At 38.3% G+C, this 27,584-nt stretch overlaps 1 protein-coding gene across 4 annotated transcripts in view; it reads left to right on the top strand.

Annotated features, from left to right (window-relative positions):
* Positions 1–27,584, top strand: part of OSBPL3 (oxysterol binding protein like 3) — an 84,081-nt gene that overhangs the window by 28,558 nt on the left and 27,939 nt on the right. For 2 of the 4 annotated variants that reach the window (XM_063153350.1, XM_063153363.1), the window contains exons 3-11: positions 11,893–12,134; positions 18,474–18,593; positions 18,795–18,848; positions 19,057–19,170; positions 19,916–20,086; positions 23,896–24,022; positions 24,819–24,922; positions 25,067–25,159; positions 25,764–25,920. In XM_063153350.1, coding sequence (XP_063009420.1) covers positions 12,042–12,134; positions 18,474–18,593; positions 18,795–18,848; positions 19,057–19,170; positions 19,916–20,086; positions 23,896–24,022; positions 24,819–24,922; positions 25,067–25,159; positions 25,764–25,920 — 1,033 coding nt within the window. In that variant the 5' untranslated portion in view covers positions 11,893–12,041. The remainder of the gene's footprint in view (positions 1–11,892; positions 12,135–18,473; positions 18,594–18,794; positions 18,849–19,056; positions 19,171–19,915; positions 20,087–23,895; positions 24,023–24,818; positions 24,923–25,066; positions 25,160–25,763; positions 25,921–27,584) is intronic. The other 2 variants (XM_063153356.1, XM_063153371.1) reach the window with 1 other exon arrangement.

Genomic DNA, 27,584 nt, shown 5'->3' with positions numbered 1-27,584 from the left:
AGTGTGAAAGCTTTTCCTGCAGGTTTGGGTCTAAATGAACTTCACCATAGGGTGGCTGTTTTAGGAAGCACGAAGATGCAATCAGCTTTCACTTGATGCTGTTCAGAGCCTGGCATGTGGCTACCATTTGTCCCATTTTCAAAATCCTTTTACAAAAACCTAATGTGCTGAAAGGAGAAAAACATAAGGAGAGGGATGAGAGCATTCTTCTCAGAATAATTCAGTAACTTTTTTGTACTTGACACAAATATAAATTATTTACATTTTTATGTATGCAGTTCAAAAATGAACTGTTGTGTGGCTCTAGTAGTATTTTAATTCAATTGGCCAAAATGACCACTTGGAATGCAGAACCAGGTCCCCAAGAAATGCTTTATGTTGTACCTTTTAAAAGTGTGATACCCATTCAGCTTGGTAAGCAATCTATGCCCAAAATCATCTCTTGTGATGCTGGAGGGTGGCAGGAGATCCTGCTGGTTTTGTCCCTGTGTTTTATAGTTTAATAGTGACTTGGAGCAGTCATCACCCTCACTGTGATCTGCCTAACTGGTATTGTAAAATCACTCTAGAGAACAATTTTTTGCTCTCTCACCCTGGGAGCCATATGGGAAGAGTTTCAACAACACCTCTTTTATTATTCCCACTGTTAGTGTGAGTGTCCTCCTCTGGAAGAGGATTACAGTGAGGGATCTCATGGGGCTGGTGAGCAGTCAGGTGAGTCAACAGGTTAGAGAAGAGCCTGAAATAGGAGCTGGGGCACTGCCAGCTCCCGTGGGCACCTTGTTTGTTTGCAGCTAGAACAGACAGTGGGTTGATTTTCTTATTTTTTGAGTACTGAAGAGAGGACTGTCAAACTTCACATGCTGATAATGTAGCTTCTCCAAATGTCACGCTTCCAGCTGCCATTGGCCATTCCCAGATTTATTTTTCATGGGATGTTGCATGTAAATCCTTGTTATTTTGGTGCAACAACACTAAAGATTTTTGGCTTTTTGGACATATTTTATTATGTGATCTCAAAAACGGTGTAGCATGTTAGGAGAAATAATACGGTACATTTTTGTATGGAAATCTTAGGGGCTTTTTACTTAAATTACCATTCACTGTAAATTTTTTCACATTTCTCCTCCAGCTCCTCCTTTTCTACATATATTTAATTTTTTTACCTTTTCACAATTAAACATGTAGAACAAAAGAATGAAAGTCAGTTCAATGGTTCTGGTTTAACTGCCTGTATTGCACAGGTGTATTTTTTTCTACAAGGCAGTGTGAGTTATGACAATGCTTTAATGTCTCCAAATGTCATGTTTTCCAGTCAAGGCTGGATGAAAACTTTCTGAATAGAGTTTCAATGCTGAACAGCCTTTGATAAGACAATTTTATGTCAGAAGTCAAATTTCATGTCCTGAGCTTTGTAAAGGTGTTTTCCTTCTTTATGCATTCTATATTTTATATTATTAGAAATATGTTCTTGAATAAGTATCTCAAAGCTTTAATGCTAAAGTATTACTTGGTGGCAAAATGGTAAAAAAACATATTCAATGAAAGATGAATATTAGTAAAAGTTAAGAGAAAAAAATGTAGGTCAGCATGGGTGAAGTAGGCGTGAGTGCCATCTGTTAGGAAAATAGCTTGCAGTATTATGTTTCCTGCAACTTCATATGTTGATGTTTTAGTCATTTTAGACATTTTTATTAAAAACCCCGAACCTTTTAATGTCTTCTTCTAAGAAATTGCTTTGTTCTACTTTCCTTTTCAGAAATTCATCAAGAGAGTTACATGAAATAAGACTTGTTAAGTATGGTCAGTACTCACTTCATGCACTGTCCATAATTAACCACAGCTTTGATTTGTTTTTGTGTTGCAAGTCCTGATGGTCTAGCAGAGCCAGTGCCATATGTCAGCAGCTTAAAAACTAACACAAAACTGATGGAGGATTGGAAGGAGAGTAGAGAGAGAAAACTGAGTGACTGGTGGAACTCTTTTAATATTTAGCTATTTAAGGGGAATCTACATCTCTTGTGAAAACTTATGTTTATTTCTGGTTTTATAGCCTATAATTAAAATCCAGCTTGCTGGTTGCTGTTCAAGTACAACCAACCTCAAGAATGCTATGAAGCAACAAAAATGTTGGACTGTACACATTACAAAACTCTTACTGTTGTTGTCTGCCATCTCTATGGCCTGCTTGCAGTGACTGGAGCTGAACTAAAAATTATTTACTAGAATTGTTACTACTTAGAAATAAAAAATCTGGGTAGTTTATTTGTACCACTCTTTCACTGAGCTCAAATAAATTTCTGTGTAAATTATTCATTCTCTCATGTTGCTGAGGCATCCTAATTAAAACCTTCCATCTTTTAAACCTCTAAAAATACTTGAGAATCAGAGCATAGCTAAAGCTTTTTTTAATCACAGGGTGTTTAATTTGTATTTAATTAAATTCAAATAGATAGTTGCTAGCTTGCACTAACCAGAATCTAAATGTAAAACTGGGGGCAGAACTGTCTGGATCAATTGAAAATAACACTACTTCCATTTTCCAGCTGGTGATGACCATCCCAAAGCAAAGTGTGTGAACTACTTGCTGTGACAAAAATCTTGCTTTACTGAAGTGGAGCAGGGAGGGCTCCTGTGATTTTTTTAGTTTTGTATTTGTTTATTTTTTTGTCAGGGAAACTACTGATCTCCAGGAAAGGACCGTAACAAATTGCTTGGGAGCAAGAATTTCTTTAATTACTTTGGCAGATTTGAAAGTTAATATGATTTTGAGCTCTAACCCATCAATGGCGGCACTCTGAGCTGCTACTGAGACCCACAAAAGTTCTCAGCAGCTTTGTGTTAACTCTGAGCTCTACTGCTGGAAGCAGGCCATATTTTTACATTGGGACATCATGTTGTAGTAGACTTGTATAAACAAACTTGGTGCATTAAAACTCTTTGGGTCTTCCTTGTTCTGGGCTGTCTGTAATAGTTACATTACTCCTTTTTTTCTGGCTAATCTCTGAACTTGCTTTTAGATTTTGTACCCTTGTAGCTAGTCAGAGGCAGGGCAAGATCTGACATGAAGTCACTCACTCTGAGATGGACCTTCTGATCTTCTCAAATACAGATTTTCAATTTCTGCAACTTCATGTTTAGTTTCTTCCCTTTTTGAGGGCAGAAGTTCTCTTACCAGCTCTATCCAAGTTGAGCCTTTGTGGTAACCCTAGATGGATTTGTCTTCCCCTCCTGTATTTCAGAACTTGGGGACATGGTGGTGGGATTGCATCATTTGAGGTGGGGAGAGGATCCCCTGTTTGCTTCTTTGCTGTTCAAGAGCTGCCCTGTTAACCAGTCAGAGACCCTCACTTCTGGCCTGCATCTTTTTTTGTCTGACCCAGCTGTTGTGATTGATACTTTCCCATTTATTATTAATTAGGCAAAGCTTTGCATGGAGTCATTCAGATTTATAACCTGCATTCCCACATCTTGCATCTCTCTGCTTCTTGGTCTCTTCCAGTTCATCTTTTCCCTATGCCATGAAGATAATGTTGCAGAAAACTTGATCCATGGAACCACCTTCCTGGTTCCCATTGTCAAGGTGTTCATTACAAGCATAAATATGAATGGATTTAAGAGCAGATGTGATGCAGAGTCTTCCAAGAGTGTGGTGCTGGCATCTGTGACTCATGGTTCCTGTCACCTGCATACATGTATGTGGGTCATGTGTTTCCAGGGAAAAGGACAGCTGCAGGCATCCTCCTGTCTGTCATGCAGGAGCTCCTGCTAAAGCCCTAACAGTTTTAATTTGTATTGAAAATGAACACATTTCTCTGGGAGATGTAGATTAGATATTCAGAAGAATTTCTATTAGGGTGGTGAGGCACTGGCACAGGCTGCCCTGAGAAACTGTGTGTGTTCCAACCCTGCCAGTGCTCAGTGCCAGGTTGGATGAAGCTCTGGGCAACCTGGTCTAGAGGAAGATGTCCCTGCCCATGGCAGGGGAGTTGGAACTGGGTGATCTTTAAGGTCCCTTCACGCCTAAGCCATTTGATTCTGTGGTTCTCTGTATACTTTTTTCCTTCACCCAGACTTTTGGTTTGTTTCTTTTTTATTAATTGAAAACTTGGAATTAGCAAACTCCTACCTTTTGGCATTAATAATAAAATTACTTAGCACCTGTAGTACTAATTGTTCTCAGGATGCTTTATATGTTATTATTTCCCACAGTGCATTTCTAAAGTGTTGATATTTGTTTGCACATTGTGTGTTTAGAAACACAGCATTACGAAATTAGTGGCCTCTCACCTAAGGTGGTGTTAGAGTTAACACTGATCTGCTGACAACTACCTGCCCTTGTTCAGGACACCACACACCTCTTTTGTGGTTTCCAGCTCTCTTAATATGAAGGACCTTCTGGAAAAAAAAATCTACATAATATTTAAAAGAAAGCTGCAGTGCTACATATATAAATGCTAATGCTGTAAAGTACCTAAAAAGGGCGTCCTGGAGTGGACTTAAGAGACAGAAGCCTCTAAAGTTATGTTAAGTTGATCAAGAAGAAATACAAGATTTTTATAGCTCGTCATCATTGCACTTTAGAAAATGTGTAAACAAATTTCCATGCATCCTAGGAAGAACTGAATCTTGTTACCTCAGTTATTAAAGTTAATAAGATTTAAGTTTTGAAATAATAGGCCTGCTTACAAAGGAAAAATATGAAACATTCTCAAAGGAAGTGCTGGTTCCTTTGTACCTTTTTTCTTTTAGCAATTAGTGATATACAGGGCAAATGACAATTCCCATGTGTCATAGAAAAACAGGTTTCTTAGTGGGAGATTAAAATTTTTGTTTGGTTCATTTGGTGGTTTTTTGTTTGATGTTTTTCATGGTTTAGTTTGTTTTGGGTTTTTTTATTATTTAGAAAGTAGATGATGCCAAAGTATGAAAGGTAAAAGAGCTCATCAAAGAGGACAAAACAGGATCCTGCTTTGTTGGATCCTGCCATTCTTTAATGAACATGTCTAGCTCTCCTGCATGAGATAAAGGATAGGTAGTGTGTTTGCTGGTCATAGCACCCTCATGATATTTTCCTTCAGACTTTGGTCAGGATCATGCCTGACCAAAACTCTTTAGTATTTTTATTTGCCATTTTACTTGAAACCAGAGGTGACTGGGTTTGTGTTTCTTTCTCTATAGTTAAAACCAATAAATGTCAGCTGGTTTAATAAAATCTATTGTTTAATGTTGGGCTTGATGGATTTATGGATCTCACAGCATTATGCAGTTCATGAGGTCACAAAGAGCCAGTCTGATTCAAAGTTACACTGATGCCTTCAATGATTTGACAGAAAAGTGGTGTCCTTTGCTTAATGTGCAGACAGTTCTGTCTTAAGATCTTGATCTACTACATGCTGGCAGACTGACAGAGCTGACATTGTGCATATCAAAACTGAATCCGGGACAACAAACAGTGTGTATTTCACTAACACTTTAGCATTAGTGACTGCAGTTTTGAAAAGGAATAAGCCTCAGGGTACAGTGAAATGTCTTTGTTTCAGTGAACAAAGCAAAGCTTTATGTAGTAAGAGCAGAAAAATGAAAGACAACCAAGCTCCTTCCAAATGTTTCCCACTCAGGGATGTTATCACTAAGAGATGGGCCTTTCCAAGGCTTGTAGTACAGGCTGTAAAGTGATACCATGTGCCTGTTCTTTTCCTTACTGAAGATGATAAGAAGCTTGTCCCTCTCTTTTTTATTGCCTGATCATCTTTTGTGAGGTTTCTCTTGCTGAGCAGCAGTTGAGTGCAAACAGCCCAGCTCCTGGTGTGTAGTTTGAGCAGAGCGAGGACTGCACCTCCTTAACCCTGCCCCTCCTAAGCTTCTCTCTCTTTTCTATTGCCTGATCATGTTTTGTGAGGTTTCTCTGGCTGAGCAGCAGTTCAGTGCAAACAGCCCAGCTCCTGGTGTGTAGTTTGAGCAGAGTGAGGACTGCACCCTGTTAGCCCTGCGGTGTGCAGTGCACCTGATCCCAGCCCAGGGTTTGATCCCAGCTCAGGAGCTGCTGTTTTATGCTCCACCCTCTCGGCAGAGAGGCTGTAGACGCCTCTTTTAGTGGGTCACAAGTTGTTTCTGGTGTCCCCCAGCTTTTGGCTGGTTGGGGAGGTGTTGAGGCCTGCCAAGAGCTGGACGGGGCGCATGCGGCTCCCTCGGTCCTGCTGCTGAGGCCTGAGCTCAGGCAGGCCCTTGGCAGGACTCCTCCTGAAAGGGACGGGGAGAGAAAAAGAATTTTAATCATTTAGGACCTGCCTGTGGGCTAGGTTAGACCTGTTAGTTCTGATTCTCAACCGTGATTGAAAGTTGGGTGGAAAAGGTAGTAAGACAGCTGACTAATTATGTAAAAGTACTGCTATTACCGCGTGTATTTTCTGTGTCACTTGTCATCAGGACTTTTAACATGTCTCTCTAGTTTATATACCCAGTAAGTTTGGGTTTTTGGTACAAGTGCAATCTATCACAGATCTCCTGGGGAGATGGAAACAGTGTCAGGAGTATGCATTTAAAATGAATCATGTCATGTGCAATATTATAGACAGTTTCTGTTGCGGATGTGAGAAAAAGGTGGTATTTTTATATGTACTCATATTTCAGGATGCTGAATGACCCGTTTCTAAATTTAAATAAGATTTTTATAATGTAAGGATTGAATTAGCTTGGATATCTATAAAGCAAGGATTGACTTATTAGTGAAACAGCAAATATTTGCTTTGCTGCCAGAAGGTCAAATTAGATTGACATTGAAGCATGTTCTTTGATGTCTTGGGATGTTCTACTGGATTGTTTTTGGGGTTTTGTTTTGTGGTTTGTTTTCTATTTCTGTGGTTTTGGAGTTTTTTTGCTTTCTGTTCACTGAAACATACAGGATTTTCTTTCATCAAGTGATGAACATTATACATGATAAGCAATCTCTCCTTAAATGCAGTATGTTTGTTGTTTGTCCAGCTTTTCCCCTTTCCCTCTCTGTCTGTCTCTCTTGATTAGACAATTAGGAGAGTTTTCTTTGAACTAAATTTTCCTCTTTTAGGTCAGTGACACAGCATGATTAAATTACTACAAAAGCCTTCTTAAGGAGACAGGCTAGATTGAACTGTTTCTTTGCATCACAGACTGCTTCCAAGTAGCATTTTTCCATGGCTGATGAAAACATCTGCGCAAGAGAAGTTGTGATTTGGGTGAACACTTATCTGATGCAAGGCAGTTCTGAAATGCTTCCTGTTATTGTTAGTCTTCCTAAGCTGTTTGAACTTTTGCTTTCAAAGATAGGTTTAATAACCTATCAGTAAGAGTTGTTTTAGACTGCTTTGTGTTTGTCTCTGAAAGTTTTCTTTAGTAAAGAGAATAGCCAGTAACAGAACAGGATTCATGTGCTTTGACCTTCAGTAGTGTGAATCTTACAGTAATTGAGGAACAGCAAATACCTGCCTTGGAAAGACATCTCCCATAGTTGTATGTGGTTCATCTGTAGCCTATAAATAATTCTTTCCTATCTTGAGGTAGATAAGACACTGGGATAGATTAAAGCTGGCAAACTGAACTATAACTGAGAGAGACATGAAAGCAATACTAGGATAAGACTATTGCTTTGTTTATCCAGGCAGATGTGAGTGAATGTAATTTAATAATAGCTGCAGAGCAAAGGTTTCAGCACAAAGTCTTTGTTAATTCTGTGAAAAGTCACTCAGCATTGCTTGCAACTCTGATTTGGATTGCTCAGTTCCATGCTTGCTGTATCCACCTGACTCTCATCAGGCTTTATGTTGTTACTATTCTTCTATCCAAAAAAACCTTAATTGACTACAGAATGAGATGTACACTTCCAGTCTTGCTTCTCAAAGTCTCTAGTGTTCCTTCACTGCTGAATCAGCTTTGAAGCAGCTGTTAAGGCTTTACTTTTCCTCCAGAACCATGGCAAAAATAATTGCATAATGTTGAGGGGTTTTTTACTGCAGTTTTACATATTTTTTTTTCTGAATTTCCCTTCTTTTCTTTTGTGAGACGTGAAAAATCTTTGATTTTGCTATAAGCTTATTGTTTTCAGAGTTGTGAGAGATGAAATGATACTGCAAGGCTGCTTTGAACCTGTGCAATTTTAAAGGTTTGAGGACAACCTGGGATGGTACTTTTTTTAAAAAAAAGAATTGTATTCCTGTTTTACATATTAAGATATGTTTACATTATCTTTAGTTGATATAGAATGATAAGGCTATTAGTAGCAGATGATAAGTAGAAATAAGTGCTGTTTATCATCTTATGGTGTAGTAGCTCTAACCAATATTTGATGCTCATGTATTTTTAATTCTTCAAAACGCACCTGGTGAGGTCATTTGCAGAGGCACTCTTGGCCTACTTTTGCAGCTGTTGGCTTTATAGAAAAGAATTAGGGCAATACTTAGCACTTGTGAAAATTACTGTCCTAAATTTATTTGGATTTGCCTCAGCCTCACACCTTTGAGTTGTCTTTGTTGAATAGACAAAAGTGGCCCTGTGTGCTCCAGAGAAATGTGGGAACAAATACAGTTCTGAGGCCACCCTGTGGCATGGAAAGGAGCAAATTTTAATGAATCTGAAGCAATTGTATCTTTATGACCTTAAAAATCAGTTTTAGTTGCAATCTTCTCTTCATTAGCATAACACTGCATTTTATGCTCGCTTTAATGTTGTAATTGCTTTTATACCTGGTGACCTTAATTTCTGCAGGTATTGCAAAATATCATTTGCCCTAGAGAGGCCCAGTCACCACTGCTGTAATCCAGTCAAGTTGGGATGCAGGATCAGTGTTTTCTCACCTTCCCAGAAGAATAAGTGTGTTATTGTTCAAGGGCAGCCACAGTTTTCTTTTTTCTCTTCTAAACTTGAAGAAAATTTTTAAAAAGGAGCACAAAATTGTTGCTGGAATACATAGCATTTTTTGTAGAGGAGTTGGGGCCGTGATAGTTATTCACATACACTTTTTCATGCTCAAATCTGGAAGTCTCAAGGTAATAAGTTAAATTATTACTTTGAGAAACACCTATAGAATAAAGCACTTTGGAGAGAAGACATATTTTTCACTCCTGAATTCTTCAGGGCTGGTAAGAAAAGCCTTTCATCCAGCCCATGCAGTAACTCATTTGAAGGAATAAAGGAAAATGCAAAACCCCACTTTAGAAGTAGACTGACAAAATACTTCAGGTGCGCTCTGCTGGATTTACCTCACCTGTCACCTGCTCCTTGTTCAAGCACCTCTTGTTGGGTAGTGAGTCATCTTCAGCTCATTTGAATTCTGGAAACCTGCCCATCACACTCTTTTTGATTCCAAAAGGACAAATGACATTGCTGTAGGAGATCTTAAGAACTTTCTTAGTGTCTCTGACGTCAATGTTAGCAAGTGGAGCAGTGCAGTGAAGCTGGATCCTTGTAGTCAATCACTTTGGAAGAAGACCTAACATCAGCCCCTGCATAAGACTCCTCAGCACTAGCTCTGGTCTGGTGTTGTGCTTTGAGCACTGGATGCAGTCCTGGAGCACATTTAATCCAAAAGAGATTCAACCTCCATGTTCCAAGACTGCCCTGCAGTGCAGACCTTGTTACTGCAGGATATTTGCAGAGGAAGCCCCCCTCTGCTCTGCCCTAAAACATTGGTGTAGCCAAGCCTTGAGTTCATTTAGACTCCACACCAGAAACATGATGATAGAAAGATTCCTCTGATTGTGTGTCTTCTCTCTGTGCTGAAGTCCAAGAGACCGCTAGCGGTATTTTTTTTTTTGTTATTTGACACTTCTAGGACATCACAGCTATTGTGCTGTGTGTTCAGACAAGCAAAGTACATTGTATATTTTAAATTTAGCGTGTCCTGGAGATATACCCAGTGCTTTTTGCTGCAAAAGTTTCCAGTGCTTTTTGCTGCAAATTAGAGCCTGTTTCTTGCCATGAGCTCTGCCAATGACTGCCAAAATGCCAGATAGTCACCAGTGAAACCTGGAGAGGCTCATTCTGAACAAGAGCAGTGGAGAGAGCAGGGATTTATCTGAGCAAAGTGTGTTTGCTCAGAAGCAGAACACTTGCTGCCTGGTTTCAAGGGGATATCTGAACAATGTTTGCAGGAAGAGTGTTTCTGTTCTTGTAAATAGAGACATTACCATTAAACCGTCTTGCTGAATGCATCTTGCAAGTAAGGAAGAAAATTATCCTTTATATTTACACCATAGTAAAAAACCTGAGATGCTTCTACCTGCTTTAAAAAGAAAATGGAAATAAATCTAAAGCTGTTAAAAGTATTTGTTCTTCATGAAATGCCACATAAACTTATCTTCCAGATGGAAAATGACCATACCTTCTCCAAAATGCACTGCTCCTTATCTCAGTCATAACTTCAGTCTCAAGTCCCTGTGTTGGGCCCAAATCACAGAGACCTTGCTTGCCACAGTGCTGTTCTGGGGTTTATTTTGGCCTTCATTGTGCTCACTGTGTGATGGTTCCTGGAATATTTACCAAGCTGACTCATCTTCACTCCTGGAAGAACCCCAGGAGCGTTGATTTCTCACCTCACTTGTGGAGGTTGGCGCTGTAGAACAGATTTGTTCTGGAGGTTACAGAGTATTTCTAACTAGGTAAAGTAAATGCCATGAGGAGAGATTGTGTTTCAGGTGAAAAGAGGGCATGTTGATTGAAATGTTACAGCAAACTATATTGCCAGAAAGCCCTGTAGGCTGGAAAAGGTTTCTGTTCAGAAGATGGATGCTTCAGACTACAGTTGCAGGGAGAGAGGTTTTCTGCTGCAGAGTGCTGTCTTCATCTTGAATATAGCACCTGGTTTTAATTTTGTGTTCTGGATGGTTTTCCTTGTCTGTGGCTTTTGATGTATTTTTGTTTTGGTTTTAAGGAAAATGAATTCTTAAGATGCACAAAATATTTTACTAGGGATCTGACATTACTGCTTCTCTTAGAATAGAATTTAAGGCTTTTCAAGGAAAAAATGAATGGCAAACTTCAATAATCAGTGATCCCAGCTCAGGACTGTTGTGACAGTGCAAGTGAGGGAATTGTGAAGTAGTGCCTCCCTGTTTCAGCAATGAAATCTCTCTGTGGAAACTTCCTTACCTTTATCACTGATTGTTCTTGGACTCTTCCTAATTGTGAATTCTTTGTGTGAAGCAATAAGATTTGAAGTGTTACACAATTTATATTGCCACCTCAAGTTTTGGAAAGCATCACTCTTTTGTAATGTCCTCTGTTTGTTTGTGTTTTGGGTTTTTGGGTTTTTTTAAAAAGTATTCAGTTACCACGACAGCTTTTACCCATGCTGGAGCTCCGTTACTGGGAGCTCCTGGCATGGCTTGCATTTGCATGTGCTGCGGGGAGCACTGTTATTAAACAGACTGCTAATTATTCTTCCAGTCACTTGCTGAGACAACTGATGTGACAGTAGATAGAGCTTTCTGATTCCAGGTAAAAGTGCCCATGCACAGCTCTAGGCAGCTAAGTTTTCATGCTCAGTACTTTTAGGAATTACTCTTTTATGTAGAGGGGGTTTTCCTTATAACATGAATCCATGCTTAGTTGTTTAAATTATCAAGAAACAGAGAAAAAGAGATATTTATTTAATTACACCATCGTTTTTTGGTGGCAATTTATTGGATATTTGCCTCTTACTTTGGATCTATTTTGGGCCATTTCATATCAAAATTTATATAATTCCTTTTTGAGACTTTCAAATTTATCTTAAAGTGGTTGTTCAATTTATTTCTTATAAAAATACAGTAATGTGCTCAGCTTGTGTTGACCAAAGGCTTTATTATGATTCATGCTAGAATGTGGCAGCAAGAGACCGCATCTGATAATCTGTTGTGTTTTTTTTCTTTTCCCTTTTAGGAGTTTCCATGGGGTACAGATCATGCCACTGGACTGCATTTGGATAAAGGATGAGTTTGGTGTTTCATTGAGGAGTCTTCCAACACATTTTCCAAATTCCTTTTAATGGTGTTCTAAGTGAGCTTATGTGACACAAACAGAATTGGATCATGAGTGAAGAAAAAAGCTTTGGTGCATCCCAGAAGATGTTGTCTCCTTCAAGAAGTACCAGCAGCTGCTCCTCCAAGCAGGGAAGTCGACAGGTACTTTTTCACCAAGCTGAAAGCATTGCTAAGATTGGCTGTTACTTTTTTTCTTAGATATCTGCAAATCTCTCAAACCTTGTTTTCCTGTTGCTTGCTTGTTTTATTTCATCACTTCTTTGCTTTCCTCTCTCTCTTTTCTTTTTTTTTTTTTTTTTTTTTTTTTTGTTGGTAGCAGCATCTTGTTTTAAGTCAAATGCATTAAACACACATTACTGAATAGCAGGCATGTGTAAAACTGGGATGCTTACAGTGAATTTTGATTTCTATCTGTGTCTTTATAGTGAAATAGAGATGCTGTAGCATCTTGGTCTCAGTAGTTTGATCCTAAAATACTAAATCTTTTCTGTTAGGCACTACTTTTGTGCTAAAAAATTGTGTAACTGCTCTGTTTATTTCAAGTTTCCAAGGAAAAGTGTGCATGGATGTGTGAAAGATAATTCATTTTTCATGAACCTGACACAGGGCTTCTTTGAATGCCCATTTGTGCTGGTTGATGCTGTAGAGCTGCAGATAGCAAAATGAGCATTTGTGTAACACGATGCTTCTGCGTGCCAAATGTGAAGGTTGCTTTGTTTCCTGCTAAGAAGTTGCTTCTGTTTTCTGTAAACCTCTCAGTTTCAAAAGACCTGTCTACAAGTGTTTGCACCTGACAGGTGAGGCTGCTGAAGACAGCTTTGTTTGAGGGCAAGAAACGCTGACCTGCAGCTGCACTGAGAATTAAACTTAAATGTGCTCAATCCATGTTTGCAAAGTCATGAGCAAAGTGCTCAGCATAAACTTTTATCTGTACAAGTGCTGGCTTGGTGGAGCTCTTGGAAGCTGCCTCAGGCAGATATTTTAATTGGAATTGAGCATCCCAATCCCCCAAAAGCTTTGGAGCCCTCAGCTGTGTTTTGAAACAGCAGCTGCTCTTCTAGGACTTCTGGCCCTGCTCATGCAGTTGGCACGGCAGACAAATGTCTGAACAATTTATGACTTTTGAAGTGCTGCACTTGTGAGAAATGCTGTGCATTACTGTACAATAAAATCCTTGCTCTCAGGATGTCTTTTTTGTTTTCCTGCAGTACTATTTTTTATATGCTCCATATGAGATTACCTTTGAAAGTATAATTTAAAAGATTTGGTATTGTCTGTTCAACAGTTCGTGTCTATCAAGTGTTATAATTTATTATGTAAATAATGGGATTTATATGAGTATGACTAAGTTCACTGGTGTGTAGTGCAGCCAATGTAAGGAAACATAATAATGCCATTTATTTGCCCTTTCCATCTGTATATTAGTTTAAATGACAATACTTTAGGTGTTCCATTAAAACAACAACAACCATCTAAAGTTGTATGAAATGGTTAAGAATCCCCTAATCAAAAAAGGACCACATGTACAATAACCTTCAGGAGCTTTTGTTCATTTGTTTGGATTTGTTTTGGTGTTTGTTTCAAAATCCTGGTAGAATAGTGGGATGTAATGCTGTTACTGATACTTTTTTATTAAAACTGTCCTGAAAGTTTAAATGATGTTGCCAGGTGCTGTGCAGGTTAGGGAGTGACATGCAATGATTTTGATATTCTTTTCTTCATATTCCAGCTCCATGGAGGGCTTCTTATTCCTCCTTCAAACACTGGCATCACTTGTGCTCATGGCTCATGGGTTAGTGACAGATCTTCCTGAGGGGTGCTTTTCTCTGTGCTGCTGCTCTGATGCAGCACTTCTTTGAATCTGATTAAATAGAAATAAGGTCTGACCATTGGGAGGGGAAGAAGAGTTGGAGCAGGGTGAGATTTGCCCAAAAAATAGCAGGATCTGAATTCTGAGCCTCTCTGGATTTCCTGCATGCAGACTTTATTGCTGGTGTATGCCAGCACCAAATAGGTGACCTGAGGCTGGGATGTGGAAACACAGTAGTGCCAGGCTGCTGTGTCTGCTAAAGTTTAGTTCCAAGTTGGAGGGCTGTTTGTGGGATTCCTGTGATGCAGAAAATGAGCCACTGTGCTAGAAAGGAGTTGACTTAAGCAGGGCTGCAGGACTTTGAGGGATCCACTCCTCCCTTTGCTACATTTGGTGCCCATTTCCAGCCTGATTTGGTACACTGCTGTGTGAACTGAACAGGTGAACACTTAATCCTCTTCCACTAAATTCACTTGCACTTTGAAGCCCCGTGGAAAGTTGGAGGCTACTGCCACTTCCCACCTCTTTGCTTTTCTGTTCCCCTCTCCTTCAGTTATGGAAAGGGATCTCTTCCACAGAGACACAACTCAAATTCAGTTTTGTGAGGAAAGAAAACTGGTGTTCACCTTCCTTAAATTTAAATTGACCTGTGATCAAAAGAAGGTATGTTGTGCTAGTTATTTTTAAATCTAATATGTTAACTAACTTTTAAAATATATCCACCAGGGAAAAGCTTTGTGACAGGAGAACTGTTTTAAAAAACCTCCTGTTCCATAAAAGAAAATTAAATCATTTCTGCCAATTTTATGAACCGTAACAAATGCCTTAGTTGCAGCTGATGCCAACCCTTATCCTCCACAAAGTAGGTTTCTATTTTTGGCAGTTTGAAATATTTGGTACAACTGACTGCATTTTGCACTGAAAGAGAGTGTGGCACTGTCATCTGTTTCCTTCAGGGAGCTGCAACTGCAAGCATCAGTCTGAGAGCCATTCAGTCATTACTTCATACTTTCCCCTGAAATAATTTCCTTAAGGAGCAATATGGTGCAGAATGTTGCAGAAAATGAGAAGGCTTTCATTATATTAAATAAAGAAAATGAATACATTTACCTAATAATGGACTTATCTCTGAAGACCAAAGTCTATAGGTATTTTCCTCAGCCATAGACTGAGTATGCACCAAGGAACGTGTACAGGGTAATTTTTCAGTGCCTATCTGAAATGAGCACCTCTAGACCTGAGAAAAGCAAAGATTTTGTTCCTCCCTTAGCCTCAAGTGAAATTTCTTCCTGGGCAGCAAATACAGTGTTGATAATTTTGTGTAGATTTTGGCCCAAAAATCTTTTGTAGCATCATAATGTTAAAACACGACCAATCTAGACAGGAGACTTATGCTAGAATTGTTAATGCCATTCATCTGGGAGTTTTGGGGTTTTTTTTAGGGGGGCGTGCAGTTGGTTTTTTTCAAGTTAGTGCCATGTTTTGGGCTATCTCTTTCAGTTCCCTATTGGGGGGCAAGAATAAGCAGAAGGGAGTATAATCTGAATGCTTTCAGAAAATCCTTTGTCTCCAGTTTGCTCCTCTGCTATTTCAGAGGGATGAGTAGAGATGATAATCGACCAGCCTGATTCATTTGCCTTCATTTTAGAGAGTAAGCAGTTTTCTTTCACTTCTGCAGCTGCTCCCAGGAATAGCCAGCTGACGCTTTTCCCTCATTCAGTGAGGTGTCAAATCTCTCACAAAGCAAAAAACCTGGTTAAGATCTGTAGGGTCTGGTGGAAAACCAAAACCAGTCACAGCAGCAGTGTTTTTGAAAAATATGAGAGTTTGTTCAGGTGGGAAAGGTTGGATTCATCTGGAAGGATGTATATGGAAGAGGACCAGATTCTGTCAATGCATCATGCCACCTTGCATCTATCCAGCAGGTCCCCAAACTGTTAATTCTGTGAGATTTTAAGAGGATCCATTTCTAATTCAACTCAGCCACCTTAATGTACAGCTGACAATTGAAGTGTGAGATTCCCAGGGTAGAGAGATGAGTAGCAGACTTGCCTTCTACCTGAGATTTGGCAGGGTGTCAAGCCTGCTTGAGGGGAAGCAGTGCTTCCACTTCAGATTTTCTTCCCATTTTCACACTTTTTATTTGAGAAGGCACACTCTAGGACACATTGCTCACCTGGAGAACTGTGATAATATGACTTTCCTGCAGCAATGTGAGAGACACCTTGTGTCTGGACTGCAGGAGAGGGTCAGGCAAAATTGGAGTTCTAATGCAGGGAACATTGTATTCTGTACTAAAAAGAATTTTTAAAAAATTGTATTCTGATCAAAACTATTAACACTGTGTTTATTCCAGATGAGTGTAATTGGCTGAGCTATTTCTCAGCTGATTCTTCTCACCTCACACATCCAGTATCATGGGTCTGTCTCATTTCAGGAGTCCCTTTCTTTCTAAGCTTATCCTTACAGAAAGATGAGGCTCCATGATGACTTATTGAAGCCTTTTTGAGTACTTCATGGAGCAAATAAAAAAGACAGAGAAGGGTTTTTTACATAGTGATAGGACAGAGGGGATTGGTCTTAACCTGAAAGAAGAGAGATTTAGATTAGCTGTTAGGAGATTTTTTTACTGTGAAAGTTGAGACCACTGAAGGCTGCTCAGAGAAGTTGTGATGCCCCAGCCCTGGAAGTGTTCAGTGCCAGGTTGGATGGGGCTCTGTGAGCAATCTGGTCTAGAGGAAGGTGTCCCTGCCCATGGCAGGGGGGTTGGAACTAGCTGATCCTGTAAGGTCCCTTCCAAACCAAGATGATCTATGTTACTGTAAATCTTCCTTGACTGAGATGAAATTTCTGCTTGTCTCCTTCAATCAATGATGTATTCTGTTTATGCTTAACCAAACTGTGGAAACTTGATCCCAAAACTGGAGAAAGTTCTTTGGTTAGGTACAACACTAGAATATTGAAAAAGATCCACTGTTCACTACTACCAGATTAATTCTCAGTGGAAAAATTACGTGCTTGGGTAATGCAGTTTAATATATTTTACATGACAAGAGAAATTGCTTGCTTGGTATTTGGGCAAAGCAGCTTTAAGTTCTTCTGGATACTTTCAAGAAGAAACAAAACCGTTAACAGAACATTTTTCTTAATCTCACAGCTGTAGCTGTTAGTTCTTAATTAGAATTATATGACAAAATGTGTTCCCTCATAAAAACTTTGGTTAGGACAACTGCACTTCTGGCTTGTGTTGAGGTAGTCCAACATCACTGGATGGTCTGTAGGGTGTTGGTTGGCAGGAGCTGCCCAGCCCCACAGTCCCACTGCTTGTGGCTCATTGTGTGGTGAGTGTTGGCAGGCTAAACTCCAAGCAGGAAAGCAGAGCAGCTTACCAGTTTGTTCTGTTAAATGAGGCACAAGGAAAACAACAGAAATAACAGAGTGCCACCAACAGTGTGGTGGAATTATTAGATGCTTTTTCAAAATTGACTTGCTTGTAATGCCTTATTACATAAGTAATGAACATATTACCTGATGTCATTTTTTCCGAGTTTATAGAGATTAATTTTAAGGATCCTGAAAATGTGTAAATGAGGAGAGCTAGCACATTTGCTGATATTTTTTTTGTAATTTTTTTTTCATTTTTCTTTTTAAGTTTGTTTTTTTTTCAGCCAGCCAAGGTATTTTTGGGAATAATTCACTATGTATTTTACAGGGAGCACCATGAGTACTTACCTATCTAGAATAGTTCTCTTCTCCCTAATGTGCTTCATACTTGTCCTTTTCTGTTATCATACTCTATGTATTAAAGTATTCTTTATCTTTTTCAAATATAAGGGGATGGTACTAGCACACACCATTTCCTGTCAGTTATTTATAATGCTGCATCTGCCAAGTCCTGGCAATAAATAATTCATGAGATCTCTCATCAGAAACCTTGAAACTCATGTTACATTGTCATTTGTAGTTGTTCCATAAATAAAAGCTATAAAAATACTGTGAGATTTAGACTCTTCTGGTTTGTTGCTGTAGGGTCTTTCATTTAAGAGTTCCTGGTGGCAAAAAGAGCGATTCGCTTTTAATTAGTTTTATCTGATGAAGGGTGACTTCTGTTTTTCTTGTAGTTTCCATTTATGTCATATTCCTCACAGTACTTCCCTGGCTTTTTATATTGTTTTTAGTTTAGTTACCTTATTATTTTTACTTTAGGGAGGCTGCGACTTACACCAAACACAAAACCTTGAGTTACTGAGTAACAAAAGAGTTTCAGATAAAAGATCTTCATTTTTAATGTCTTATTTTTTGCTTCATAACCTACAAAATCTATCCTTTTAACATAGAACATTTTCTGTCTCTGATGACAGAAGGTTTTTTGCTAAATTGTGACTATGCTATGGTTATGCACTGTGTATGCAGGAAAAGATACATAAAAATTCAATGGAGGATGGTGTAATAAAAATTGTGTTTTGTTTAATGATGTTGTTTCCATCAAAATTAAAAAGATTCTTATCTCTCTAATGATACATAACAAAGTGTCAAGATGGAACCTTGGTTATATTTCAACATCAATTGGGTTTTGTCTTTTTTTCTTATAGCCTTCTTCTTCTTGAATCTCTCTTAAAAATTCAGTTATTTGGAAGAAATAAGATCTACATTTGGATTTTCTGTTTAAGCAGGACAGCTGGGAAATTGTGGAAGGACTCCGGGGAGCAATGAACTGTACCCAGGAGCCACAGAAGCAGGAGGGCTGCTTGCTGAAAAAGAGGAAATGGCCTCTGAAAGGCTGGCACAAGGTAGGAAAGGAATGTGCATCTGAAAGCTTGAGTGGGACTTATTTGGTGTGGTTTTCTGACAAAAAGGTTACATAAAAGCAGAGAAAGTGTTCTCCAGAGTAATGGAAGCAGAGAGGATGTGTTTGTGCTATTTTTCTCATTGTGGCTTTTTCTTTTTGTGTATGTTTTGTTTGGTTTTAATTCTCTGCATTTCTGTTACAGAGATACTTCTTTTTGGACAGAGGGATTTTGAAGTATTCTAAATGCCGAGCTGATGTAAGTGATCTGAAACCCTTTAAGGCCATTACAAAGTAACAAGGATCCAAAATAACAAAAATTCCCTACTGTTGGCAACGACAAACAGAGTTTTCAGTAGTTCTAAACAGTAGGTTGAGAGGGGAAGAAATGCTGATTTCAGAAGGTAATATTTATCCTTTTGCTTTCATCTGGAGTGATTGTGGTTTTACTTTCTACTTTTTTGCAGATAGAGAGAGGAAAACTTCATGGCTGTATCGATGTTGGACTTTCTGTCATGTCTGTAAAGAAATCAACAAAATGTATAGATTTGGATACAGAGGAGCAGATATACCACCTGAAGGTAGGTCTTCAAGATTGTTATAACCTTGCTCCCAAACTACTGCCATTAGCTCTGTAGCTTGGAGCACTTTTTTTTTATAGCACGAGGTTTCTCAATTGCACTAGTAACTTTTTAGTCTCATCAGATTAGTTTGCACTTAATAATGGGAGAGGTCCTATGGCACTGTTTTAGGGCCCAGAATCAGTAACCCTGTTCTGAACAGAAACTTTGAAGATGCCTCATGTTTAGCAGTGCTTTTTTCCTTTCTTGCACAAATTTTTTTATTTTCAGTATCTTCATCCTTGTCTTATCTAGAAGACGTGCTTCCTGTGGTCAAGTATGAGGATTTCTGCTTGCAGAATAAATTGTTTTGAAACACATCAAGAAAATAAAATTTCTGTTTGTAATTAATTAAACACTGACCTAGCTTTAACTATGGCAGTTAAGAAATGATAAACGTGAAGGGCTTTATTCAAATTTTAAGGGTTTTTTTAATCTGTAAGTTGCTCTAATATTGTGTTCTGCATTGGAAGGCATAATTACTAACTGTAGTTTCTTTTTTCCCTGACTTTATCTTGTGATTGGTTTTCTGTCATGCCTAAGCTCATAGAGTTTGCATTTTGGTAGGAGCATCCATAGAAAAAACTTTCCTGATACTTTGCCAGTAAAGGTCAGCCAGGCTAGATGTCTGATGAGCACAAAATTCCATAATTTCTTTGTTAGTTATCTCGAATGTGAATGTCATCCGCCCTGAAATTTTGTACAGGTGAAGTCTCAGGAGCTGTTTGATGAGTGGGTGGCAAAGCTTCGCCACCACAGGATGTACCGCCAGAACGAGATCTCCATGTTTCCTCACGACGCCAACAACATTTTCTTCCCCGGGTCTACTACCACGGACTCTGTCCCAGGTTTCTGTGACTCTGCACCAGGTAGAAAGGTAATAGTTGTTATTTATAAATAATGAGCTTCCATAAGGAAGTAAATTAGTCTAATTTGTGTTCATTAAATAAAGAGCGTCATGGAAGTTGTTGGTGGCACTTAAGTTACGTTGTAAAATGTCAAGAGGAAAATTTATTATTTATTGGTTTACACTCGAGCAGTTTCCTTTATGATGTTGTTAAATTTTTAGTAGTTTTTCACTATTTTAATCCAGTAAATTGTACTTTCACAGTGAATTTCAAAACTGTATATTGAGTTAGAATCCTCATAATTTTTGGGACATATATCAATATTTGTCTGATATGTCCTGGTGATTATTAGTCAAAGAAGAGCACTTAGCTAGGTATTTTTTTTCCCTTTAGCATTTTGCTGTGTGTCCTTTAGCTTATAAACCCTCTCCCATTTTACATGAATGAAGCGGACTACTTAACTAAGGAGTATGTAGGAATTATGCAAGAACTCACTATTATACAAGAAATTATATATACAAGGAATATATATTATACATATGTTATACTATTTATATATTTATATTATATAATATATAATATTTTATATAATCATATACATTTATATTTATATTTATATATTTATATTATGTGAATTTATGTAGTATATTATATATTTTAATATATTATATCTAAAAGGAATTATACTGGAAGACCACTATTTATATTTTAACTGAGGCAGAAGCTTTACTCAGACCAATCCAAGGGCTGTGCTGTGGGTGGATATGGGGTCTGGATGGGTCCAGTCTGCCGTGTACTTCTCTTTTGGTAAAGTCTGTGAATTAGTTTCACAAATGGCCTGACAAATGCTCAGTCCAACCCATAAATGACCTCTTTGCAGTTTCATGGAAGATGCTGTGTGTTCTGTGCCTGAACACAGCCTCTGTGCCTGGAGCTGTCTGTGCATTGGCTGGCTGACCTTCACCCAAAGCAGCTCTTCTGCTCCAGTGTAGAATCACTGGTTGCTTTTGAGAATCAAAAAAAAAAAAAACCCAAAACTGTTCTGTGTTACTACAAGTGAGATGTAGTAACTGTTTCTGTCAGCTCCAGAATGACTCCTAAGCAGCAGTGCCCTTCTTGTTCTCCTTCTGCCCAAGGCTTGCTTTTCCCTGGTGGAATTACTTTATGATCTGAGCAGGCTTGTTCTCCAATACCCACCGTTCCTCACCTTATCCTGTGAGTGAGAATGAGTTGTAGCAAACACGGACGTGTGTCTGAGCAGCTTTTTGCTCGTGGTGGAGCAGGATGGGGGTCAGTGTGAGTGGGCAGCTGAAGGAACAATAACTCACCCTGCGGTAACCAGGCCGCTCTGCAGAGAATTGTCTGCAGCACCTCGTGTGCCAGCAGCAGCTCCAGGGCTCTGACAGCCTGCTCTCCTGACAGCCTGCTCTCCTGAGAGCCAGGGAAGGGCAGGTCTCCCGTGGACATTCAGTTATTTTCTCCTGAAAGACAGCAGGGATAGAAGCAGGGGAGAATATCAAGGGCAGAAGTGGAACATAGCAAAGTCTGTGGTATATTTATGCTGGTGCCCTCAAAAAAAAAAAAACAAAACAAAACAAACCCAAAAACCCACACCAAAGAAACCTATGTGATCAGCATATCTAAAATCTATTGCTTACTGTCAGGAAACTAACCATTTCTTCTTTGGCATGAAAGGCTTTAATTCAGACTATTAATCCAGATTTGCACTGCAAAGAAGCCCTACTTATTTTCATGTGAAAAATAGAAGGGGATAGTTCTTAAGCTGCAGTTAATCACCTTAGCTGTGCTCAAGCTAAATGGAAGTCTGCCAATTTACACCAGCCTTAGCTTGGTGTTAGTTGATATCACTCCAGCACTTAGGTTATTTTGAGAAATATATATCAAGTGAAATTTGAGTTGCATTTTATTTGCTTTTAGCAGCACCTGATTGGTTTCCACATTTTTTTTATTGTTGTTGAGAGACAGGTGTAGTTATCTACACATGTGTATGTGGAATTCCTGGATTCTAAAGCTTAACTGTGCTGATCCAAAGCAAAACTATGAAAACTGGAGCTACACAAGCTCTCTCTTGTCTGCTTCTTGGTAATCCCTACTTCCTTCTTTCCTCATGCTCACCTCACTTATGTATTTGAGTTCTGGAAAAACTGGTTAGGTGAGGCCAATTAATGAAGAGATAAACGTGAAATTGGTTCACAAAATGCCAATATAATTGCCCATCATTAAATTCAGTTTACTTGTGCTTTTAAAGGTGCTGATATTATTATTTGGATATATATGTGTGTGTGTATGTATATGTCTAAATATATGACTAAAGCTGGGACAGCTTTATGTAGGAATAAGCCAGCTAAGCTGCATTGATTAATTTAAAAACAAGTGTGCTCACTGATGCTTACTGCTATTGCATACTGACAAAATACCAAATGGCATTACATGGATGGTGCATTTTATTTTATTCTGAAACTCAGGTTGGTGGTTATGCTGTAAACTTAAAAAGGCCAACTAAGAAACATGCAGCTAACTGAGATGTAGATGAAGTTTCTTATTAATAGATTTAAAATTACTACTATTGGAGTTCTGATATAAGGTGAGCAGCAGGTTGTAACAAAGTTTTTAAATTGCATGCTTCAGAGAAGAGCCAAACAATTTAGTCAGCTTTATTCATGACCATAAGTAATGTGGCTGTGTAAAGGCACTAGGATGAAACAGTTTAAAACTGATTATTAACAAGATGTTGACAAAGCATGTGATTTGTGCATCTTCCTACCTGGGTTTTTTTGAAAATGAAAGGTTTAGTAAGATGTACAAATAATTAGGTATTTGAATGGCTATTATTTGTAGTTAGGTTAGAAAAGAAAACAGCATAGTAATAGTACTAGTACTGGGTAAAAATTTCTTGCCATTGGAAGCTATATAATTATACTCCTCAGTTAGCTCTTATGCAGAATTTCCATCACGTTTTGGAGCATCTGATGATGAGTACTGTTGTAATTGAACTAATGTGGAAATGTTTACTGAGATGTTGTCAAAGGATAGTTTTTACCAAGATAAGGTTTATGGCCATCCCTGTATTAAGGAGTGTTGAGCTAAATCCATGCTGAAGCCTTTCAAACTTGTGTAAAATTTTAAATGACATCTAGCGTCAAAATTTTAAATGATATCTTGTTTTTACACTGAAAAATAGCATTAACAAATGTGTTTGTTACATCTTAGCTACTTTTGGGGCTTCTTTGGGAAGCGTGGAGGAGGAACAGAATGTCTGAATTTGGTCCTCTTCAGATATAGTACTTTAATTATTTTACACAATCAATAGGTTGGAAGAGACCTTCAAGATCATTGGGTCCAACCCATGCCCCAACACCTCAACTAAACCATGGCACCAATGCCACATCCAGTCTTTTTTTAAACACATGGTGACTCCCCCCACTCCCTGGGCAGACCATTCCAGTACTTGATCTCTCTTTTAGTCAAAAACTTTTTCCTATAATCAACCTATATTTCCTTTGGCGCAACTTAAGACTATGTTGAGTTGACTTAACTTATGCATAACTTTGCCCTTCCTCAAAATTTAGTTTTCAGCAAATTTTCATGGTTCCTTGAGTTTTTCTGCTGTTTGTGGACAGCAGTTACATTAGTTATCATGCCATTGTGCTCAATGACTGTATACCTAGTCCAGATCATACACTTCTTCCCCCTCCATGTAATTGATGCCTTCAGTCCTTGTCCATGATCATGGTCCTCAACTGCTGGTTGTCAGAATTTGTGCATAAAACATTAAAAAATTGTGTGTTAATACTTCACTCGTTCTTCTTTGGAACAGGCAGGCAGCTTGACCAAACAGAATTCAACGTCAACTGGAGGTAATTTGTCGTTTTCTTTTTCGAGTAATGAGTCAAGGATTTCATCTTGGCTACAGTCTTCTGAAGACATGGAAAAATGCTCAAGAGGTAATTATATTTTAAGAAAATTGAAAGTTGCCTAGTATTTTCCCTAGTTTTCCCTTAACAATGAGAGTATTATACGCTAAGTAGTCGTTGCTGTTAGAATTTTCTCTGAAACTGGAGGGAGGAAAGATGTGGTTGTCAATTAAGTGGTTACTCACTTTTTTTTTTCAAAAGAACTGGTAATTTTGGAAGTGGGGGTATCAATTGTGGGCAGCTCTTCAAGAAGCCAAGAGCATTTCAGTACATTTTCTTTTATGTAGGAACATCATGTTCAGTAGTAAGATTTGAACATCCAAAACATAGTAACTTAAAAAGCACTAAGTCTTTGTACTTCAAAGTCACCTTCTGCTTTCATGCTTTACTAAGAGCAGGAAGATCTTTCTCATATTGGCAATGTCTATGTGATATTTGTTTTTTAAATTTCTACCTACCAATGAGCTTTGTCTCTAATGCAGAGGAGCCTCACCTCTAGGTCTGAATGTACAATTCAGTGTTGATGCCTGTGGCATTGTTACCCTCACCATGAGGAGCTCTGACAAATCTCAAACTGCAGAAATTATTACATTATTCTCATTTTTCTGCATCCAGCTAGGAGAAGATATCATAATCATTATATACACCACATAGATGCATTTCAATATTTTGAATTTACAATCATTTTATCCAGCAGTCTAATGCTTTTAGTCAATGAATAACTTAAGCTAGCTGCAATCAAAATAGGCTTAACCTCCAAAGAAAGAAAACTGTCAGTGTGTCTGTTACTTTAGGGCAACTGAAAACATTCTCTTGTTCCAAACAGACCTCTCCAACTGTCACACATATTTACTGGAAATGAACCAGCTGTTACAGAGCATGGATGTTCTTCACAGGACATATTCAGCGCCTGCTATAAATGCTATGCAGGTTTGTTGTTTAAAAACAAAACCAAAAACTATTTTCCCTTTCAATTCCAAAAAATAACCCCAAATCCTAAAGAATTGAGGTGTTTCTTAGCGTTATTGGATTTATGGCAGTCTCTATTGCTTTTGTCCTGTGTGTTGTTAAAAGGTTGGACCTTATGAAAGCCCAAAGAAGGAAAAGAGAACACACAGGAGGTGGCGATCCAGAGTTGTTGGGAAAGAGGCTAAAGGAATGTTACAGGTAACTTCAGTCCTTTCAGAGCCCACCTTCCTCCAAACCTTAGTTATTGATCACTTCTTGGCATGACCACTTAAGGAAATATGAGTCCTTTTTAATAGAGTCCTGTGTTAGCTCATTTTAAGTGGTAATATCTCAGACAAAACACAAATGTGATGTCATTGATATCTGCAATAAATATCTGTCCTGTTACCTTCAGACACTGGTTGTGTTTTTTACCCATTGTCAGTCTTCTCTAATTTGTTGGGTATTTTTTTTTTTTTAAAGAGTACAGATTTTTGCAAATTCCCTAGATAGCTTTGTGCACATTTGCATCCAGAGGTCATGTGATTAGATACTTATAAGGGGGGGGAAATAACCTAGCCCATGTAACAGATCTCAATGGGCTTGTTTTTTTGAGTTTGGGAATCTCCCATTATGGCACCTTGGGCAAAGTTATATCTCTTCATTTTCATTTGCCAGGTGTCATCCATTCAAAGTTTCAATTGAAAATTGACAGTAATTTTTTTTTGGTTTTGGTGTCTCCAACATGGAATCCAAGTGGGTGCAATAAAACAAGATTTTCTTTTTTTTATAAAACCATCACAAATTACTATCCTACTTGCAGGTGCCTTCAGTATTTTCTGCCCCTATGAGACTGCATGCTTCCAATCCAAACTTATCTACAATAGATTTTGTAGAGGAGAAAAATTACTCTGATGGCTCTGAAACATCATCAGAATTTACTAAAATGCAAGAGGACTTATTTCACGTTGCACATAAAGGTAAATGAAATTGTCTTTTATAAATGGTTTTATATCATCCCAGTTTAGATAATGATATGACTTCTGAGAATGCTTCCTGTTTATTGTTTAGAAAACACCCTTCCTTTAATTTCCTTGAGGAATTGCAAGTGTTGAGATCTTGAGTAGTTTGAAAAAGGTGGCTTAATCCCCACTTTTTACAGTTTTTGTTTAATAGAAAACTACTCCTTATTTTATGTGCTAAAAGCCTAAATTGTTTTATTTGTTGCCAAAAGGTAAATTACCTAAAATCAGCTGCTAGAAATACATACAGCAGACTTTACTCTCTTGTGCTTGCATGCATATTTGTGCATATGGGCACATCTATGTTTCTATATTCTGTGTGCTTCACTGTGGTTCAGAGTCAACATTTGTTGGTGATGCAAGGGTTGCTATGGTAGTAACCTATTTTTAGTGAATACAGGAGAGTAAATCATGCAAAGCAGCCAGAGGGGGAGCTTGACTAGAAATATTTCTTCCCTCAAAATCATTTTTCATTTAGCAATGCTTTGTTCCATCACCCTCGCAGCAGAAACATTTTTATTGTTTAAGTGGTCTTGGTGAGGGAGGCACTTAAGCATTTATAGCTGAAAGGCTTTTGGGAGGATTGGCTTTGTCCCCTTTGGCACAGATAATGGTTGATGGTATCAATAAGCATTCTTTGCTTGCTGCTCCCCTTTGGTGCTGATGTATCTTGATTCTGTTATGTAAGGAATGTATGCAAGTAGTAAACTTCATAAAGCCAATTACAGTCAAAACTGACGTATGTTTTCCTGAAGAAGAGAAGAAGTGAGGGTGGGATGCAGTGGGAAAAGCTGCTGTTAAGCAGAGCAAAGAAATCACCTAGTCAAGATCATCTTACTGGAATTGCCCATGACAGAAATTTTGGTTAGATTGATCCACACATTTGAAGGGACAATTAACTTTGTTGTAATGACTGCAGAATCATTTTACTAAGAGGATAAAGAGGATAAAGAATTTTTCTCTTAAGTTACTTCATAGCACCCCTGTTCCAAGAAAAAGTAGTGGAGAAACCTCTTGTGTCACTTTTTTGATACAAATTGCATAAAATGTAACATCAGTCATTTAGTAGGCAGAAATTCTTGAAAAGTAAAGTTAGTATACAAAATATGAAATGCCATTGAAGGTCACTGAAGATTCTGGTCATGTTGTCTATATCTAAAAGAAAGCCTAACAGAATAGATCACAGTGGACATATTTCCTTCCCCACCCTATGATACTGTTAAAGATTTATTTGGGTAGTATAAGAATAGCTTTGGTAATGGTTTGCAGTATTGGAATATACCTTAAGAATAATTTTTCAGAAGACCAAATTGGGTTACATAACTACTCAGTGAAATGATGAAGATTCAGGTTAACTCAAGAGTGGATGATCAGGAGACAGAGTATTAGGAATTTCTTGTTTGCCCTTCTCATGCATCCATGCTCAGATTTTCTATCATCTTCATTTCCCTGTAAATGGATTCATTTTTGCATTGGCAAGTCTCATGGCTGTATTACAGGGCTTGATTAGGTCCTCAGAAGTCCTCTAATGCTCCAGTCAGATGAGTGTTGAAAACCTACACCAACAAGTACTGCTCAAATAAATTTTTATTCCCTGCGGTTAAAGAGAAGATGCAATGTCG

This window comes from Melospiza melodia, chromosome 1 (genome assembly GCF_035770615.1).
Source record: "Melospiza melodia melodia isolate bMelMel2 chromosome 1, bMelMel2.pri, whole genome shotgun sequence".
Lineage (NCBI taxonomy): Eukaryota > Metazoa > Chordata > Aves > Passeriformes > Passerellidae > Melospiza > Melospiza melodia.
This window is presented reverse-complemented; position numbering and strand designations above follow the sequence as displayed.